This window comes from Aptenodytes patagonicus, chromosome 7 (assembly GCF_965638725.1).
Source record: "Aptenodytes patagonicus chromosome 7, bAptPat1.pri.cur, whole genome shotgun sequence".
NCBI classification, from domain to species: domain Eukaryota; kingdom Metazoa; phylum Chordata; class Aves; order Sphenisciformes; family Spheniscidae; genus Aptenodytes; species Aptenodytes patagonicus.
This window is the reverse complement of record NC_134955.1, coordinates 35,184,312-35,205,747: the sequence shown is the minus strand read 5'-3', so window position 1 is coordinate 35,205,747 and position 21,436 is coordinate 35,184,312. Positions and strand designations below refer to the sequence as shown.

General features: G+C 41.3%; 1 protein-coding gene across 2 annotated transcripts in view; it reads right to left on the bottom strand.

The window, feature by feature from the left end:
- PLEKHH1 (pleckstrin homology, MyTH4 and FERM domain containing H1) overlaps window positions 1-21,436 on the bottom strand; it is a 58,962-nt gene that overhangs the window by 16,039 nt on the left and 21,487 nt on the right. For both annotated transcript variants that reach the window (XM_076344835.1, XM_076344836.1), the window contains exons 6-20: window positions 20,038-20,119; window positions 16,260-17,269; window positions 12,812-12,890; window positions 12,106-12,194; window positions 11,404-11,554; window positions 10,235-10,374; window positions 9,349-9,459; window positions 7,743-7,829; window positions 6,576-6,737; window positions 5,527-5,607; window positions 4,357-4,536; window positions 4,118-4,226; window positions 3,079-3,191; window positions 2,183-2,359; window positions 1,249-1,346 (exon numbers count right to left, since the gene is read on the bottom strand). In XM_076344835.1, coding sequence (XP_076200950.1) covers window positions 1,249-1,346; window positions 2,183-2,359; window positions 3,079-3,191; window positions 4,118-4,226; window positions 4,357-4,536; window positions 5,527-5,607; window positions 6,576-6,737; window positions 7,743-7,829; window positions 9,349-9,459; window positions 10,235-10,374; window positions 11,404-11,554; window positions 12,106-12,194; window positions 12,812-12,890; window positions 16,260-17,269; window positions 20,038-20,119 — 2,669 coding nt within the window. The remainder of the gene's footprint in view (window positions 1-1,248; window positions 1,347-2,182; window positions 2,360-3,078; window positions 3,192-4,117; window positions 4,227-4,356; window positions 4,537-5,526; window positions 5,608-6,575; window positions 6,738-7,742; window positions 7,830-9,348; window positions 9,460-10,234; window positions 10,375-11,403; window positions 11,555-12,105; window positions 12,195-12,811; window positions 12,891-16,259; window positions 17,270-20,037; window positions 20,120-21,436) is intronic.

Sequence of the window (21,436 nt, the reverse complement as noted above, 5' to 3'; positions counted from 1 at the left end):
GCACAGTTTGCTGTAATTTCTGTCTGTTTGTTTCTAGCCCTAATAATTGTTTCATAGCTGGATTGTATAAATACATTTCCTCTTTGCTTCTGCTTAAAGTTTATTTGTTGATAAAGGTACTTTTGGGCTAAGAACTTGGCAGACCATCAGCATAGTAATGCTTGAAACTGATGCATTAAATCGGTTTCACAGAGCCCAGCATATCCTTATGAAATTCAATAGTCCCCAACAGTAAAGCAGCTCCACTGCTGAGTTGAATGGGCCATTTTGGGAGCTGGTAATGCACAAGTTTGAAGAGATGGCTTCTAGTACTAGCCAGAAGATCCCTAACATGTTGCCTTAGCCAATGGAGAGAGAGCCTGAACATTGAGGAGCGCCTGATATCTGTATTTTTGCTTCTGAGAAGAAATAGAAAATGTGAGGCAGCATATAAGAAAATTAAAAAACCTTGATTGAAGGAGTACACAGATTTCCTTTGCAATACCAGGAGACTTCTAGCTTAAGTTCCAAGGCAGACTTAGGCTGAGTATTTGAATATGAATGTTTGTTTGACATGAAACCACTCTTTTACCTATGTCTTAGCAACTGTATATTCTTGCAACAGACAACTAGACAACTCTAGCTGCGACCTCCCTGCCAAGGACACAGTAAGATATGCTGAAGACCAGATCACCATGGAAACAAACAAAGAGCACAGCATGAACACTGGAGAACAACTTACTGCTGTTACAGTAGATCTTGCACTGTTTTCTTATAGGGGAAAGAGTTACACACTAAAGAGGTAACAGAAAACAGTACTAGTATATATTTCAGGTTTGTTAGTTTTTCCTAACTTTTTATGGTTCCCTGAGTTGTTCTCTGCCTCACTTCTGTGCTGTCAGTATGCCTGCTAACCTGACAGCAGAATATAATCACCTAAAATTCTAATAATTCATTCTAAATAATTACTTTGGTCTGTCTTTCTATCAGTAAAAGTAAGTAGCTGCATCAGCAAAAAAAAATCCTATGTAGCTTCAGTTATATCTGCAAAAATTCTTTTGTTAGTATAGGTCACTCAGTTTTGTGAACTAGCTTAATATAAGTGACAAATTAATGTGAATGAAGGGGGGCAGCTTGATAACATTTGGAACCTTCTGTCCTCTCAACTTATTTTTGCAGGTGTGAGTTACAAAATTGCTTCCATCGTTATTAGCAGCAGGTGCAAAAGGCAATCAGCTTAGCAGAAGAAAATGCTGTTGCAGTCTTTACCTGGGGTCTGCATGTCGCTGCAAGTGCTGTTTGATATACCAGAGGAAGTGATGTTGAGGCAGGAATAGAGGAGCGCACAAAGCCAGGAGTTGCCAGCACTGTGAACATAAAACTGGACATCATTCTTGTTCTGTGCTCCTTGCCTGTTGTTGTTCATAGAATACTGCAACCAAAATGTTGGATGGTGACCAGTGCTTTTGGGAGTGACCATTTTTAGACGTGTAGTTCAAGATGCTTCAAGGGAAAGTGATGGTCAGAGGACATGCTGCTCTTCAATATCTCAACCTGGACTCTTAAGAAGAGGTGTTCTAAGTGATTGGCCACTTTTGAAAATATTGACTAATGTAACTAGAGCTGAGTGAACGATTAAGACTTAAATTAATACTTTTTTCCTATTTGCAACTGCAAATCATAACAAAGAATACACTGGAGAATTCTGTTTCAAATTAGACCCATTATTCTTCAACCAGATTTTATTTTCTGGTTTGAGCTGGGAATATTATAATCAAGTATCTACATTCATGCTGTAACTTATTCATTTGATTTACCCAATAATTATAGTGCAAAAATCAGGTTTCATGCTTAATAGTAACATTCATGATTTGCATGCTGTTGATTAACTAAAATGGAAAACAAAATTAATACCATGTGGCAATTATAGCTAGCCAACACGAGCTATGAGTTTTGATTCTGAATATGGTCTGAATAGACCATTTGCAACTGGTAAATGATTAAATTTAAACTAAAATCTATTTTGCAAGTAGTTACATTCTCAATGTGTTTCTTTGCACATCAGTGCTGAGATTCTCTTTCCTCCAGCACATCTTTAGCATTTGCACAATTTTTATGAGAACCAGTCCCATTGCTAATTATTAAAAACACGGAATTAAATACAAAGTATTTGCAGAGTGGCAGTGACAAAAGAGGAACTGACCTGAATGACTGAGTGATTCTGAGGCTGTCGGCAGCTGGTCTGTTTAACAAGCTGACAGTAAATTTCATTCTGCAGCTCAGTATGTGTCAAGCAGACCTGCAGTGCTGTCTGGGCAAGTGATACGTGGTAATCAATAGAGGGTGCCTCCACAGGGACATTGATGAACAGCTGACAGGACTGTAAAAGGGTGGAAGTTAGTCAATGCCATGAGTACAGTGACTCTTCTCTGGTACTTTCCAGGACAGGTTCCCCAGATGTGTTACAGACAATTAATGAATTCTTCTAAATAACCCTTAAATGAGGGAGGAGAATAAATACTTGATACTTAAATAAATACTTAATTCCTACCCTGCCACAATTTCTAGTTGTGGCAACTAGAAAATTCACTCAACCTCCCCCAGCCTGAAGAGCTCACAAGTCAGCAAGAGAATCAAGGGGAAAAAAAATGTGCTTCCTGCCTTCCATGCCTGTGCTTTACCTTGCTAAGACCGTCCAAGTCTTACTGCTGATCTTACACTTGTAGAATGCAAGAATCAAATCTCCAATGGCTTCACCATTGGTCTTACTGACACAACTGAGTTTGCCAGTAAATTGTTTCCATTTCCTTCAATCCAACTGTTGGAGAGGAAAGAGGAAGATAAGGCTAACTTTGAAGTGTAAAGCCTGTGGGGGACATTGCTCCTAAACCCAGATTCCCTACAAGGAAAAGTTAAACTTCCAGAGAATGAATGACACCTAATATCCGAGTGTCCTATTGTAATTAAATGACCCAGCAGGCCTGTCTAAAGCAACCAATGGTGACAGTAAATATTGTGATGAACAATATGACCAAACAATGTTGTTGCCCCAACAACAGAGCAAAATAACTGAAAACCACGCAATGCCCCTGTAAATACCTTAAAAAGTTTCAGAGCTTCAGTCTGTAGAGCCGCTGATGGCAGAGTGGTGAGGGATGCGTGCAACCCATCTTTACTGTAGCACAACATAGGATGTTTCCACAGAGGAGAATCTGAGGTAGCAGATGGGCAAAAACATGCAGTGTCAGAAACAGAAGAAAGATAGTGTCCACGTTGAAAAGGAGCCTTGCAAAGCACCCAAGGAAGTAGAACTGCGCTAGGCCACATTTATCTCTGGTGCCACTTCACTGATTTCAGCAAAGCCTGCCATGAACACGGAGTCACCAGCAGCATTAGCCATCAGCAGAAAGAAGTATTGCCATCCTCAATCCTGCTATGTCAGAGCTTCTCACCAGCTGGATTCCGGTGAGAAACTGCTCGGCTGTGTGTTCAAACAAGACACACAAACTCTGCCAGGGCAGCCGCCTGCAATGGGGTCTTTGTTAGTGCAAGTCACTATTCAACAGTAAGCAAGGTTCACATGTAGGTCTAGGAATTTGTGAGTGTGCAGGAAAAGAGTATTACGTATGAATGCATATGTTAATACACATTTGAGAACATGGTGCATAAACATACATGAATGAGCAAGTATCAAAGATGAGGAGGAACAGATGAGCATGGATGTATGTGTGAGGGTTTATATGTGCAGATGTGAAGGCAAGTGTGTGAGAGTGTATTTAGGGGAGAGAGCATGTGTTTGTATGGTCAAGATTCCCAGGAAAGGAAAATCAGGACCAACAATAACAGGAAAAATTAAAGCTCCAGTTCTTTATTTGAATTTGAATTAATGTTACAGAAGTTTCAGATGTTTATCATTCGATAAATGATGTGACAATGTGATGGACTTGTCTAGTTTCACTAGAATGCCTGTATCCTCTCTGGAGATGTTACTGTGGAACTAGGGGAGAAGGACACTATATTATATGCTGTTCTACTGAGAATCCCCTTCCCCCACCTTTGGCTGGATTAAAACTGGGAATTGAAATTACCCTTCCTTATGCTTTGCTACCATGGAAAAGAGTTTGTGGTTTCTACTTACTAGGGTCTCCCTCTGCATCCAATAGTTTTCCAATGAGTTGTTCATATGATGTGCCCACTGTGGCATTACTGCTACCAGCTGCTACGGTCAGATGGTACAACCAGGTATTCTAGGCATAAGGATGAGAACAGTATGGGTCAATTCAGACCTTTTTTCTACAAACAGGTTCAGTCTGTATGCCCTATTTGTTTGCTGATACCAAAAAGACTCTTGCTCTCCAGAACGACAGCCTTTTGTACCTTCTCCTGTTTGGTGCGAATGAGTAAGTATGTGGGACTCTGGTCCTGTGGGTGAATCACCAATGTACAGTGGGATGAAAGAAGTCCTCCACCAGTGGCTTCATAATCTTCGTCAGAGTCACAGGAACGGTCTACTTCTTCCACTTTGGACTCACGCAGAGGCAGATGCCCTAGGGGACACTATAAGGAAGGGAAGCAAGTTAGAGAAGTATAGCTAATCTCCCACTACGGACAGGGAACACTGGGAAGGAAAACCCAGGTCAAAATGTTAGCAGTTCTGTAAAGTGTAAGGAATAAACTATAATTCAGTGTTTAACTAATGTAATTATATAATCTTGCATTTCTATAGAATCTCTTCTCTTTCATCAACTAAAGGACTTACAAACTGTGTTACTACTTTTATTATATTTCTTGGGAGAGCATCTACAGGTCAGAATGAGAATATGCAAATAAAAAGATGGCCTTTCCCATAAGGTACTGTTTTCTTCCTATTGCACTTGTCAGTTGTGCTTACATCATCAGTTCTGCAAGGTAGGATGTGTTTTCTGATGGTCAGTTGCTCAGTATCTTAAGTCACTGTTTTCTGATCCTGGTCAGACTTTCTGCTTGCTACTGGAAAATAAGTACTTTTAAAGTTACATAAATAGGTAGATTCAGACAGAGCATATCTGCTGTGCTAACTCTAGAGGTCAGTCCCAAGTATGAGTCACAGTGTTCCTTGATATTCTAAAACTTGAGTTTCGACGTCACCAAGACAAAGTAATGGACCATTGGGCCAAAATTCCAGAAATGGAAGCACATTACACTGATTAAATGACCTCCCTCTTCCCATATTGCTGTTGCTACTAATTTTCATGGTGGTATGCAGAATATATCAGCTGTATAAAAGTCTGCTCTAAAGGCTTCACAAGACCAAATGGAGAAAGCGAGAAACAAGATATACAGTGATCTGAGAAAGAGCAGTCACTTTCCTTTTGTCATGTTAGCTTTTAAAAAAAAAAAAAAATCAGAGAAAATATTGATTCTCTTTGTGGAGCAGATGCTGTTAGAAGGGGAGTAGTACAACCAAGGAAGAGCTTGAAGCATGAGACACAGAAGCAGTAAAAGGAAAGAAAGCATCATGAGAAATGGGAAAGGAGGGTTCAGGAACAAAAGGGGAAAAAGAATTACCTTATCTTCATGATTTCGATAGTAGTAGAAAGTTTTTCCAATCAGTGCACACCAGACCAGCTTAGAGTGACCATGCTTGACCTGTAAGGAGGACAAAGAAATACATGTTTTTAACATCAGCAATGTTGCTGGAACAATTTTCTAGGATTTCAACTCTCAATTCAACTCTCCCTTAAAACATTGCATATATTATTTGTTCTATGCTAATATGAGCTTCTCTCAAAACATACAGGGTACCACTTCCAAAAGCAGATAAGTACATCCCACCTAAGTAGATGGGACATAGGTGCTTATGGAAATGGGTCTAAGATTTTGTGAAGTATTTTACTCATTCATAACAACCCATCATTTCTGTATCCTGAAATACAATATTAAGAATAACCTTTTTAAGATTATAAAAATGAATCATTTCATCTCAGCAGGAAAAGACCGGTCAACATATAGTCTAGGGAGCTGTTTCCTATTGCAGATGAACAAGTGTCAGATGCAGGTTGTCTTTAGTCATCTTTAGATGCTGACCAGAATTATATTAAAAAAATCATAGTAACTTGGTATGCAAAACTAATCTATGGAAATGGCATAAAGCATAAGAATTTTCAGCCATTGTACTTTGTACTAATGCGCATGTAGTCTGTTATGATGGAAATAAATGCTAACCGAGAACCATACGAGCCATTTCTTTGAAACTCTCATATATCACCAAATTAAGATCAATTAAATGTGACATTTAACAGCGTTTCCTGTTGGTTATTTTTTTTATTATGACATGCTGTGAATTCTGTTGAAGAAAAGCATACATAAGCTAAATATTTATTACTTACTATTTGACAAAGTCAGTATCTCTCAGTAGCCTTGTTTGTCCCGTTCCTTATAATTTACACAAATGTTCCTCTGTCTGAAATACAGAAATCTACTGCCACCTTTCTTTCCCCACTCTTCTAGGGAGTATTAAAACACTAATTTCTTGCTGACATTTACTGTGCAAACCAAGAAGCTGGTACACTGTCAATACTGAGCTAAACTGAATAAAGTAAGAAATAGTATTTTACCTTGGTGAGCCAACCTTTCACAGTAGGTTTAGCATCACTATGAGGAACACCAACAGGACTGGTCACTTGCACTCTCAGGATACTCTGTAGGACGTGAATCCATTCCTCCAGGATGTTGGGAGAGTCTGCTGTCAGGAAGTAGGTTCTCTTTTCTGTCACGAGCTGGGAGGAAAAGGAGTGAGTAAGTATAAGTCTGCACACCTACAGATCTTTTCCTCAGCTGCTGAGTTTCATTATCCCACACAGATTTTTTTTTTGGTGGTTCAGGAGGGATTATTTTTGGGTAAGAAAAAAGGTGCTAACCCTCAAAGCCCAAGTGAAAGAACTGAACTCGGATGAATCAAATTCTCATGAGCTCTCTTGTTGTTTCTGTTGGATATCATGGCTTTGTCTCCCCTCTCATCCTTTCTTGTTTCTCAGTGCTGCTGCTACTTTTTCATTTTAAACATAAGTGGGTTTTTTTGCTGCCTTCACTTTGTATTGCATTCTGCCTTCAATAGCTTGTGACTCTTTGAGAGGAAAGATGCTATGAATTTAATAGTATTAAGCCTTAGCAACTTCAGTTCCTTAAGGGCAGAAGGTAGCTCACAGGTCAGGCCATGTGCCTTTCAGTCAGACTATGAAAAGAAACTTTAATGCCGCCTGTTATAATGAAGTCCTCTAACAATAACGACTTAAAACTGAACCCAGTGATGGGCTAACTTCTAATACTTTGGAAGTCGAATTCTAATAGGAATCCAACACTGCAGGTGTTTCTTCAGATCCTCACGACATGTAAAGTCAGGCTGGAGATCTTGTGAGAGGACTCTTTCAGAAAAAGGGAGATCCTAGGTACTATCTGGTTTTAATTGTTGTAAGAACCACTTCTCTCCACAGATTTCAAGCTCTCAGTCCTAACTGCAAAAAAGGAAAGTGCTATGGTGTAAAACAAAACAAAACAAAAATAAAGGAGAATTTATTTCAATTTCAAAAAGCTGTATTTGGGTTACAATTTAGCTCTTTCCCCATTATTTATTAAACTGCCTGGCTTGTGCCAGGAAACACAGGGGACAGATAAAGTTAGCTCATATCAATTGAGACACACAGTACCATTCAGCCTGAAATAAGTGCTCTCTCACCTAGCCACTGAGTGTGTGGTTACCTGCAGGATGAAAAAGCAATGCTTACTTGGAATGTTTGGGACCCTTCACCTCTGACAATTTGGCACAAGGAATTCAGCTCCATCTGCCCTTGTGGTTTGCGGATAACGTCACTCTGAGGAAAGAAAAGCAAACAAATTTTTCAGTAGGAAAAAAACTCAGATGGGTCTCAGGGTACTTAAATACAGCATAATATGCATGTGCAGGTTGGAGTCTGCATTCATGAGCTGGAAAGGACAGCTGAAGGTTGCCAGGTTGAATATGAGACAGTGTGATCACATTGCAATGATGAAGCAAAAGTCTCCTCAGTAGTGGCAGACTATATAACAAGGGTAATGGTGACAAATACTGTCTTAGGAAGTTCAGATTGCACATTAGGAAAAAAAAACAAAACACCAAACCCTTTCTCACTGGGAAGGCAATACAACACCAAACAGGTACCCTGATAGTAGCTGAATTTCCACCTTTGGAAGTTTTCAAGATTCAGCTAGACAAAGCCATGGGTGGTTTGATCTACAGCTGGTGACAGTCCCTCTTCAATGTGTCAGTTGGACTAGCGTCTTCCAGAAATCCCTTCCAACCAACAGTCTAAATTCTGCATATTTATGACATTATTTTTAGAGATATATATGTATGTATATAATATATATGTATAATTTGCTTGTGAATTCTGATGGATAAACCTAGTATCAGAAATAAAGATGCATTGTGCCCTAAGGTGTATTTTAGTCTTGTCAGAATATGACAACTGAAAAACTAAAAAAGTTGAAAATAAATCTTCTCAATATTCCTGACTTGTAAGCAAAGATGTGTACATACACAGAAATACTGTGTAATTATGCAGGTATGGAGGAAATTGCTGTCTCCAGAAGAAAAAAAATATGGAAGGTCAATATCCCTAAATATAATTCTCTGCAATGTAGCTAAGTACAGCAGAATAATGAAAGCCAACAATAAATGTATTTTATATTGTATATACAAATTTCGAGTGCATACTGCTAGAATTTTTAAAATAATGTAACTTCATTTGAAACAGTTGTGAGCTATAAAAAGTATTTGGAAAGGTCTGAATGCACAAACATACTCTCTCAATATTGTTTCATTGATCATTGTAAGACAGCATTTTGTATGAGAGCTTATTTTCAATTTTACCCTAGTTTTCTAATACTTCCATGTCGATGTGGGAGGGTGAAAAATGAAAGAATCCAGCTTTCTTCCCCCTGAAAGTTGCAGTTTTCCTCAGAGCCCTGTATACTGACTGATGAGTACATATCTGCACCCTCCTGGTATTGTAATTTATTTTTCCTTTATTTTCATCTTAAACACGACCAAAGCTGGGCCATGGTATGCCTTCTGCTTTTCATCATCTGTACGAAGTTAACCAGTAGGTGTCAAGCTTCTGACCTTGTGAACAACCTTTCATCTCCTGGAAACTGCCACCACAAGGAGCTTCTCTGCCTAAGCAAAGACCCACGGTTGAACCTGTGGGTCAGATATAAAGCTCTTTGGCAGGACATTTTGGGGAAGCTTGCCCATGGCTTCCCACTCTGCCAGTGGTATCAGCCTGGAACCAGTTCTGCAGACAGCCTTCCCCTGTGCCTCCACACAGGAGTAAATGTATCCCAGTGACTCACCGGAGACTTGTAGTACATGATTTGTCTGTTTCTTAGAACAAACCATCGTCTCTTCCACATCTTCACCTGGCTGCCCATTTTCAGCAAGTAACCTGATTTCTCCATGGGTTCCTGGAGGGCAAAGAGCAAGAGGGAGAGGTTACCTTGCACCTCTCAAAATACAAATGAAAGAGTGCTGAAGTCAAGCTCAGATATTTGCTGCATCTCCATCTTTTTCCGCTTCACTCTGGCAGATGGGAGTAGCAGCCATCCAAGGTCAGTGCTCTCTGCTCAACTTGGAGAGAGTCCTAGACTATCTGTGTAGCTGCAAATACCACATTGTGTTGTTTTAGTAAAGAAGGCATCTGAAGATCATTTCGCTGATTGTTTGATGCACTGAAAACTTATTTGTCTTCCTACCATAGCAGTGATTTTCCAAATAAAAGTGAAGGCTGGCTCTAAGCCATGATTAGACTCCTGTTCCTTTGTCTGCTTGATCTCTTACATTCAAGAGTACAGAATTTAATGCTGCCCGTGTTTGAGTTTTTTTCTAGGCCAAAATATTCTATCATTTCTCCTTCCTTCCTCTGAATTTCCAAACTTGTTTTGTCACAACAGTGTAAGGCCATCTTTAAAGTAGAATATAACTACAGGAAACCAGTACAGGTCATCAGGAAAGAACAGAGCCCTTGATGCTTATACTTTTATCTAAGCACGTAACAGAAATTGCACCTTCTTCTGAAGCATCAGATAGTGTCTTTTGATACAAACCAGCTGGACCAACAGCCCAGTCTGTTAGAGCATCACTTTGCAGGGGATAACTCAATATATTGTAGTTATGCTTTTTCTCTTTCAAGGCCAAGACTCTGTTTGTATCCCTTCACAACTGTGAGGTAGCAAGACTTACAGTGCAGATTCCACCATCAGTGGAATAGGAAGATGTTCGCTGTAGCTTATGTTCTGGCTCTGAGTAGTCACCATCCAAGGAGTAGGCATCAGGAGGGATGGCATAGTCACTCTCAGAGCTCAGTGAGGACATAGATACACCTGTTCAAAATAAAGGAAAGAATGAGAATCATGGCTAGACAGAAGCATGCACTGAATACTGCACACTCTGAAAAAGTTTTTAAGTTCACCATTAAGACTTTTTTGTTCAAGAAGAATAAATCAGATCAGACTTTGGAAACTCAAACCCCACTAACTAAACTTCTGAGACCTGTTTCCGTTTTTTTTTTTTCCCCCTAGGAAGACAAGTAGTAAGGGTGAGTTTTGGATACCGACAGTGAAATAAATTTGTTGCTGAATAAACAGAGATTAAAAAATAAATTAACAAGTCCGTTGATTTTTTTTTTTTTTTTTAATCTAAAGCACAGACATGCTGTTTTTAGCTTGGAAACATCCATTATAAAGCCTCAAGCCCCTCTCATTCAAACTAAAGAAAAGGCTCCCTTACTAGCAATGGGGCTTTGCTTTCTGTGAATCTTCCACCACTGGTCCACAGCAATGCACAGACACATCAGCCAATGCATCACAGCAGAAGTTAAGACTACATGAAATGGAATTCTATTTTGTTGACTAGCAATTGTAATGAAAATTCCACTCAAGGATCCAGTTCAACCTTCCCAGCAGTCAAGAAAAATTGTCCTAGCCAGGACCCAAATTACCTGATGCCTCTCAAAAATAGGAAAGATTTGCTTACCAGTCAAGAAGTTATCAGCCAGTGACAGAGACAAAAACCATTTTCTTTAATGTGTCAGTACTAGCTTGCTTACAAGGAAAAGTCACAGAAAAGGTATGGATGACTTCACTGGGTATGTGATGAATTTGGGACATCAATCCTTCCCACGGTCTTAGCTTAGCAATTGCCTGGATGGAAATTTACCAGCGGTAAAAACCCATCTAAGACGACAGGTTTCTATTGAGTAGCTGTTGATGTCTGCACACATTCTGGGAGAACTCCTTATTAGCATCACCAAGGCTGAGCATTTGCCTGTCACTGATGATGCTGTTCAGGACATCTTGCCTCACCCATGAGGACAGAGTTCATGCTGCTCAGTAGCAATACTCCCACTTTACCTCTCTTCACTGCACGAGGGCTGCCTGGCATGCTAGCTTTCCTGTTCTCGGATCCAGCAGTAGAAGTCCTGAAGCTAGCATGGGAGCCACAGTCGTCGTCAGAGCCTGAAGACTCATCTAAGAAAGGCACGTTGCTGATCTGTGTGGCTTTCTGGAAAATAGACCTGTACGGTCAGCATGTGAGGGAAGAGTTTCCCCAGGACAATCCCTACTCAATAAGGAGACAGAGCAATCAGTGCAGGCCCTTCATTTTCATACTGCCTTGCCCACCCGCTACTGTCCCAGGGCTCCTCATTTCCTCCCTTTCTAGTCTGAGAAATTCCAACTTGGACTCTCTAGTCTGATCTGTTTGGGTCTCCTCTGTTTACACCCTCCTACTGTTCCACAAGCCCTGTGCTTCCCCATAAGCTCTCAAGAGCCCTCTTCCATTTCATTCTCTAAGCTACACCCACTGTCACCCTCTAGGTTTCTACAGCCTCATAGTGCACACTGCAGCTTCCTGGACCAAAACTTGCTGCAATATTCTGTATTCCTAAATACATTTATCATCTGCTATCCTTCTGCATTCTTTTGGTGTCCAATACTTCCTGGCATTCTCTAATTTTCTTTCCTTCACTGCACAGCTTCATCCCGTTCTCTCTCAAATTACTGGCAGCCCTGGACCATGCTTTGCATAAGAGGAAAAGTAAGGTAAATCCTTACCCCCTTCAGCGTAGTGTAGACTGGCACTGTGACATTTCTGTAGATGAGACAGGTAAATGGCCCAGAAGTTGAACGCGAGAAATTGGAAACTGGGAAAATTCAGAGGGAGAGCAAGAAAGTAAATAATACAAACTGGTGAAGAGGAGGAGGTTTTAATGGAGAGGTATATGTATGCGTGTAAGAACCTATGTAGCCTCTTGGAACATCAAATAATGGTGGACTGCCATCCTGGACAGTTTGGCCTGAGAAAGGCCAGGGGATGTGTTATTAATTACATACAACTCCCAGAGACAGCTGCAATGCTCCCTCCATTTAGCCTGTAAGACATCTTACCCACCCTGTGCTCCCCATGGTACAATGGCAATCCAGTGCACCATGTCCAAACATGTAAAAGCCATAACAGGGGAAGGTGATGGTAAAAGCAGGTCACAGACATGCAGAGGCAGAACAGTGTCAGTGAAAGTGATGAAGGAGATAATGGAGTCCCTGCAGATGTCACCGAATGTAGGGGCTCAAACAGCCCAGCACCAGCCATCCCTGAGATCAGATGTATCCTCCTCCCTTCCTTTCTTTATCATGGCTATCTGCGAAATCAAATTTACTTTGAAAACAGGCAAGGAAATGAAGAAATGTGAACAGCCAGAAGCTCAGGTCCTACACTGTCACTGCAAACTCCCTCTAAGGATGGATCTTATTTAGAACTTACAGCAGCTGGAAGTATCATTCACCGTGGCCACTTCAGACAACCTCATGCCAGACTTGGCCACAGCATAGATTCGACTCTCCTGGAACAATAATACCATTAACAGCAATGGTCAGTCAAAAACATGATTCCTGCAAAATGAAATGCTCTCGTGTCACAGAATCACATCACAATCACACCTTTGGGCAGGAAGGAGGGGCCCTCTAAGAAAGATTGCTCTATTCCACCAGATGTTGGGTGAATGACCATTAGTGGAAATGTGCATCTTTGTGCAATTCCCTGAATCACAACAGACTTGGCTTGTAAATGCTACAGAGATGATATCCACAGACTGGAACACATACATGCAATTATCAATAAATGACTATATCACAGCTTGGAAAAAGCTGTTTTTTCCACTTTATGAACAATGCATTAAAATGAATCAAGAACAGCCCTAAACCAGGAAAATTTATTGAGTCACCACCTGCAAAGGATTCCCATTCTCTGATAAGGGAATGAAAGAAATGCCTGGAATGATCTCAGTAAGCCTGTATCTCAGTTATAACAACATATGAAGCTTTCAGTTCAAAGGATCTCCAAGTGGTTCACAAATTGATAAAAATTCCAAGGGGAGAACCCAAACCTGTAACTAAATGCAGTGTTATGACTAAGACATCAACCAGTCTAAAATGGATAAAAATCAAAGCTAGGAATCCTCTTGCTGCTTCTTAAAGCATACAACCAATCACTATCAGATAACACACATAATACACATACATGAAAATACCTAAGACTACAAAGTCAAGTACACCAAAAAAAGAAATTACAGAATTAGTATTTTCTGTATGCATATGCATTGTGATTTAGTCTCTAATGAAATATCACGTGCATTTTTCCCCCCAGACACTTCCTATTCAAGGCACATAATGGACATGTCTTACCGATTAAGATGCTATTTAATATTCTATTGATGCTTTAGTGTTTGATATACTTAAATTTGCCCTACTTGGATACATTTACTTGACTCTGGTCTGAAGACAAAATAATGGATTTTTCCTGTGGTGTTCCTGACTATAATACTGCAATGCTTCATAAACATTAATTAAAAATTTTACAAATACCTAGGAGGGACATGATGGGTGCTATTGCTATTTTCCAGAAGAGGAACTCAGACATAGGTTCTAAAGTATCTAATATCTTTGGAGTACCCATTTCAAGATGTCCAAGACCTAACTTTTTGAGAATTTAGCATCATATAACATTGTTTGTAATGAAAACAACTGAATACAGTTGCAGCAAAGAAGTGCTCAGTGCTTCTCTAATCAAATTTACTTGCCACACTCAAGTTAGACATTCAGAAGGTGTGTGTGGAGCTGATGATCACCTGTGAAAAATTTAGCTTAAGGGATGAGAAGAACCTTACATGGGAACTCTAGAACAGAGAAAGGAATAGTAGTCAATCTGAGACATATTTCCCTTCTTCCAAGTCAGTGCACTGTTCAAGATACCTTTCTGACTTCTGTAGCAAATAAAACAGACATCTTGGAAACTGCAGTTTTTTACAACACTACCCAGCTTCATTCCCAGCACAGTTCCATATCATGGACTGAATAAAAAGAGATTCCTTTAGAAAAACAGCTGTGATTATACTGGGGTTTAAATTGGTAGCATAAAGGACACAGCCAAAGATCATAGAATCATAGAGGTTGGAAAAGACCTCTAAGATCATCGAGTCCAACCATCGACCCAACACCACCATGCCCACTAAACCATGTCCCTAAGTGCCGCATCTACTCGTCTTTTAAATACCTCCAGGGATGGGGACTCCACCACTTCCCTGGGCAGCCTGTTCCAATGTTTAACCACTCTTTAAGGAAAGACATTTTTCCTTACATCCAATCTAAACCTCCCCTGCCGCAACTTGAGGCCATTTCCTCTCGTCCTATCGCTTGTTACTTGGAAGAAGAGACCAACACCCACCTCACTACAACCTCCTTTCAGGTAGTTGTAGAGAGCGATGAGGTCTCCCCTCAGCCTCCTTTTCTCCAGGCTAAACCACCCCAGTTCCCTCAGCCGCTCCTCAGAAGACTTGTTCTCCAGACCCCTCACCAGCCTCGTTGCCCTTCTCTGGACACGCTCCAGCACCTCGACGTCCTTCTTGTAGTGAGGGGCCCAAAACTGAACACACTATTCGAGGTGCGGCCTCACCAGTGCCAAGTACAGGGGCACGATCACTTCCCTACTCCTGCTGGCCACATTATTTCTGATACAGGCCAGGATGCCATTGGCCTTCTTGGACACCTGGGCACACTGCCGGCTCATGTCCAGCCGGCTGTCGACCAACACCCCCAGGTCCTTTTCCGCCAGGCAGCTTTCCAGCCACTCTTCCCCAAGCCTGTAGCGCTGCATGGGGTTGTTGTGGCCAAAGTGCAGGACCCGGCACTTGGCCTTGTTGAACCTCATACAATTGGCCTCAGCCCATTGATCCAGCCTGTCCAGGTCCCTCTGCAGAGCCTTCCTACCCTCGAGCAGATCAACGCTCCCGCCCAACTTGGTGTCGTCTGCAAACTTACTGAGGGTGCACTCGATCCCCTCATCCAGATCATTGATAAAGATATTGAACAAGACTGGCCCCAAAACTGAGCCCTGGGGAACACTAATCACAAATAATGTTAAGTTTTCATAGAAAAAAAACCCCAAACTTATAAAACATGAGGATTAACGAGTGCTTGATTTTGCACCTTCAATAAACCACTTGTTTGCCTATGCCTTTAAAAAAGCAAATTGAAAATAATGGCATTATCTCTTTTGATACTACATTGATTTCCACCAAGTTTATCAGTTAGATTGACACATTAGCAAACAATCCAACCATCTGAACTAACAAGTAACTGAAAGTGATAATAACAGACTTCTCTCTCACTTGAAGTAAGAAATAGGACATGTATATTCACTTTACCAATGGTTTTCACATAAGTTTCTGATAGCAGAAGTATACCATCTATAGATATCAGCATATATCAGGAATGCTGAGATCTAATCCATTTATCTATTCTAGTATTCACAGCTTTTTCTGACCCTGAAACTATCTGGTCTGGCCCATTCACTTGCATTTATGACTCACTTTTCTATCTTAAACACATGACAACAGAACTAAGGGTTAACTTTTGATGACCCATAAGGATAAACCACAATGCAGCACCTCTTGACTTTCATTTTTATTCCTATGTTTCTTGAGTACTATTTTCTTCCATGGATTTTTTTTTCTTTATAAAGAGAAAAGAACAAAAAAATTGGCAGTGGAACCAGCATGCCCCATGATCTGGAACTATCAGACTAGGTGGTTCAGAAATGTGACTGATGTCCACAGGAAACAATTGCTTGAGACCAAGAGCTGTTGTAGCCTAACTACTGGGCACTACTCAAAGATAAGCAGCACTTCTCAGACTGTTGTCCTTGCATTTCTTACCCACGATGGGAATCTGTGCAGCGGTGGTGTGGGAGGTTTACTTCCTGGGTCAAGTATGCCAGCCTCAGAACTCACAGCTTCTCTTTGCCCTGCAGAGAAGTGGTTGATTTCCTCACATACTCCAGCTTCTTCCCTCGCTGGGCCACATTCTGTCTCCATCTTCTCCAGTACCCCATCATCATCAATGTCTGTCTCCTTCACTTGCCCATGGCAAACTGGGGAGTCTGTTATGGGCTGGAAGGTGCTAGCCTCTAAGCTCATTACACGATGGAAAGAATTAGCCCCTGGCTGTGGTTGGCTGTAATGTCTCTTGGCTAGTTGGATACTGTCTCTTGGCATATTGGGAGTTCGTATTTTTGGAAAGGTCATACTACTGCCAAGGCCGCGTTCCCTCCCTGGACAGAAGGAATGTGATGTAACAGCTGATGTTGACACAACCAGGGGTGGCTCAGCAGTTTGGAGACGGTCCTCAAGCACGCTCATTATTTCTCCTGAGGAAGAGGAGTCCAGCCGGTGGGAGCGGAACCTGGCACTCAGATCATCAGAGAAGCGAGCGCCATCCAAAGCCACTTGTTGCAAGGTGCTCACAGCGCTATGGTTTCCTTCCAAAGACGACTGAAAAGTCAAAGCCTCAAGGATTCTTGTGGCCTCAGCTGGAGGGTCCAGTGATGTGGGATCAGAGCACCCTAACCTGTGTTCAGAACTTACAGCTGGGAATACATCTTTCTCTGTGGAGAGATTCCAGCTTGATGGGTCAGACATGAGCTTCAGCGTGCTCTGGGAAAGCAGAGATTTATCCTCTCCATCCTCAGTAAAGGTGTCATTGGCAAGGACTATGTTTGCTGTAGAAAGGACACCTTTGGCAGGTCCTGTCTGACACACCTGTCTGAAACCAGGTGCAAGGAGCACAGATTTCTGGTCTATCTTCTCAGCAAAAGAGGCCTGTGATGCTCTGGGCTTCAGAGAATTACAGCTCCAAAGAGATTCAAAGGGAGGAATGCTGGTCATATCTACAATGGAGGAGAACATATGGTTAGGGTATTCAAATACTTTACTGTCAAAAATGTTACTTGCTAGTGTAAGTTGCTCATATCAGTTGTATTTCAACAGCGCCTTGGCCTGGTTAGGACTATACAGAATGGAAGAGAGATGGCTGGGCACAGCTATAACAGAAGTGCTATATATTTATAATTGGGAATAGTACAGAAAAGATGAATAGGTAATTATTAATCACTGTTTCTTACAAAAGTGGAATTAAGGGGTGCCTAATGAAATTATCAGGCAGTGCGTTTGAAATTTACAGAAGGAAGGGTTGGGGTTTTTTTCAAACAAAAAAGGAAATAGAATGCCACAGTGTCCAAAAGATAGGCCAGAAAAAGTAATTTATCAGTGGTACGAATAACAGTTTAGACAGAAGTTCTGGCCTAGGAACTTCCTAAAACACTGACAGCAGAAGCTAGAAGGGTACATGGAGAAAAGGACAGCTCTACTTGCAATATTTTCTATGCTCTTTCCTGCAACATCCACAGCCAACCAGGAGACAGGATACTGGCCTAGGCAACCTTTCAGTCTAACTCAGTATAGCAGTTTTTACTCTTACCTATCCACGATTACATCTCTTCTCTTAAAACAGCCATGAGAAGGAAGTGCACCTATCCACACAATACTTTGTCAAAATCCACCTAAGTGGCCAGAACACTGCTTAGTGTGGCTTTTGACTTCAATGGACCTACAGTGATTTAAGCCATCAAATAAGCTGGTATGGTTCCTCCCATTCCTAGGGACTAGATGAGGCTTCCGGCGTATGTATGGAGACCTTCTTAACCATCACACCAATCAGTGAGGTTACTCTCTCTTCAAGAATTTCCCTAGAGCTTTTTGCTATCCTTTTGTGCTATATGACCCAAGCAGTGCTTTTTGTCAACAAGTTTTATAAGTTACTTACATGTTTTTGCTGTAAAAACTTCCTTTTCTTTGTCCATTTTTCCTCTGCCCCTTCAATTGCTATATTAGAAGATGATATAAAAGATAGATCCTAGATTGCCTCCATTGTTCTTTGTCTATTTAGTACGTATACTTTATAACTCTTCCACTTTCTTCCTTTCCATAATTCCTAGATCTAAAGACTACCTCAGTTCTGCAGGTTCTGCTGAACAGCAGCTTTAGGGTATGAGAAAGTATGGATAAAACTTGGAGTGGCAGAGGATGTTACTGCACTTTATGATTTTGATTGACCTTGGCATTTATATATTGCCTGACTGAAAAGAACCAAGTCATAAGATGCTTTGGAAATTGCATAAATATGGGTGAGTGTGACTCTGCACAGCTATTGCTGAAAATGCTGCCTGAACATCAAACTCTACACGCATTGCTTAACCACTAATGGTATTTACAAGGAAGTAGAAACAAACTGAAGACACAAAGTAACAGAGGGAAGGGCAAATAGCAGAATAAATCACTGTTGATTGTGGAGAGGATGAAACCCGCTCTTGGAAACACAGCTGAGAAAGAGACAACCATGAGAGCCTGGCCTTGGCACTTGAGTCACAAGGAACTGAATGCTAACAAAGCTATTCCTAACACATAACGCTAGCACACACAAATCCTGGCCCCCCCCGAGGAGGGGACTGAAAAGAGGCCATTAATTTTAAATATTATTGGTATTTTTGCAGCTTCCTAGATTTGACAAGAGATGAAGCAGAAGAAGCTGTTACTATTAGCATAGCAAGCAAGAAGAGATTTGTCTCTCTGCAGAGGCCTCTGAATTCAGCCTGGCACAGTAGGGGACTAGTGGGGGGACTAGTGGGGGATAAGAGGAGATGACAGAGCTGTTTACTGCCCAGAGAGTTGGGATCCAGGGAACACTTAATACCAGATTATTAACGCAGCTTACCAGCCATTCTCTTCTTGTAAACAGCCAGAGCCAGAGGGGATGAGAAAAACGCCGTCATAAAGTATTTAGCTAGAAACGTGGTGGGATTTAGAAGGAATTTTGCCCTATTCCCTTGCTGTGGAGTGATAGGAATGCCAGAAAGACTTCTGCAGGAAAGAAATGCCCCCTGCCTGCATGCCCAGTGAAGTTCTGGAAACTAGCTCATCTTACTGGGACCAAACCAAGCTCATTAAAAAAAAAAAAACAGGAAGAAAACAGTTAAGAGAAATTTTCCGCTTCAAAATGTGTTGCTATGAAAGGTGCTGATTTCAAGCCTGGAGACCCAAGTTCTCCATCTATCCACCAAACAGGAACCGCAAAAGCACGAGCACCGTAAGCAGCTTTCTCCAACCCAACCTGATAGCACAGAGGAACCCAGCTCCTAAAGGCAGACCAGATAGCTACTGCCTTTGCCCATTCAGTCCTCAGTTACTCAGCTCACATGCCAGCAGAGGTTCTGCGGGGATGAGGGTAATTCACATGTGGGGGTAAAGTGAAATACCTCAGGGACATTTACCCTGCACCACTGAAGTGAATGGAGAGTTTTGCTATGTATTTCAATGAGTGCTTCTAATTCAGGAGTGGCTTATTTTAATGGCAATAGCAGGCTCTGAAAAAAAGGGGTCTGTGTTCAAACGCTGGTGGGAAACCAATTAAGAGTTTCTAAGGCAGGTAAACAATGTCATTCCCATCTTAAAAATGGACCCACTGAGGAACAGAGCAATTCTACTGCTTGCTCACTATCACAAGTGCTAACTTCTGACAAAGTTAAGAATACAACCCAGGAATGCTGACTTCCACTCTTGTGGTGGTTACTAGGCTACAATGCCAGGTGAACACATTTACCTTGCAATGTATCCTGAAGGGCTTCAATTTGCTCCATCAGCCTCTGATTACAGTTTTTCAGGTGGTAATTTTCTAGCTCAAGCTATGAAACAACAATAATGAAAACTGAAAAATAATGCAAGACTGTGTGCATGTGTTCCACTATACAGAACATGTCTTCATCTTTATTACATTCAAGTGTCTGAACAGGAAAAAGAAAAAAGGATGGGTGAGTCTACCAGTCACCTTGAAATCCTTCTCCTCAGCAGCTCCGCTGGACAACCCACTTAAACACTTTGCTGTGCTTTCTCAAATAGCCTCTGTATTTACTATTTGCGCTTCTCAAATAGGTCCTTTAATTTCCTTCCCTGCTGTTGTTTATCATTTACTCCTGTTCCAGAAATAACTGTCATGAAAGACACAATCAAAAAAAACTATTACCCAGGAGGAACATTTTTCCCTCTCACCCTGTACGTGGTAAAAGGAGATTCCCTGGATCCAGGGGACCAAAGGAAAAAAAAGACAACATTAAGGGTGCATTTACATTTGCAATCAGTGCACGAGTCTTTGCAAATTTGCCTTATGTCTTTGCTTGAAGTGTCTCAGCATACATTCTTAAACGCAGCAGTAGTGCACCCAAAGAGGCTTCCCTCTTGATGGTATCAAAGTTGAAATTGCACCTGTGGTGCTGTCTAGAGCAACCCATTTGCAACACAGATGCAAAGTCCTTCAGTTGGCAGTGGTCCACTTGTGTGTGGTATGTACCTAGAATCAGCATCTGGCACGAACTTCATTACCAGCAAAGACACAATGTGAATGTATGGTCCTGGATTCACAGCAGGTCACACCAAGTCAACCCCTGTGCTTCCTCCTTTGTGCTGCACCAGTCAGTAATGTAGATGCACCTTAAGTTATCTCATATAGGAGAATGAAAGAGAAGCAGCACAGCAGGTCGGTGAATTATCTAGGCAATCTAATAAGAATACAAAGTCACATCATAACACAATTAGTGCCCACAAAGACTGCTCCTTCCAACTCCAACAAATTCCCTTTCTGGCATAAACTGGGAAATCTATGGCTTTAACTTGGAATAAAAGGGAAAGACCAGATAGCCCCACTCACAGTTGTAAACTATTACTGCATCTTTAAAACTGCATGCTGACCCATTGCTATCTCTCAGTTTTTCTAGAGGGTATTGAATTAGGCCCAGATAGAGGCATAAGTCCACAGGATGGATAGGAGGGAGAGGTTAGACATGAGAAAATGCTGGGCAGTAGGAAAACAGCATTAGTCAGAGATGGCAAATTAAGGAAGAGCAAAGGACATGTGTTTGTGTCACAGCTGCTTTGTCAGAAAAAGAGACAGAAACTGCACCCAGAGAAAAAAAAGGAGAGGCAGAGGAAAGCTAGGTGAAAGCCAC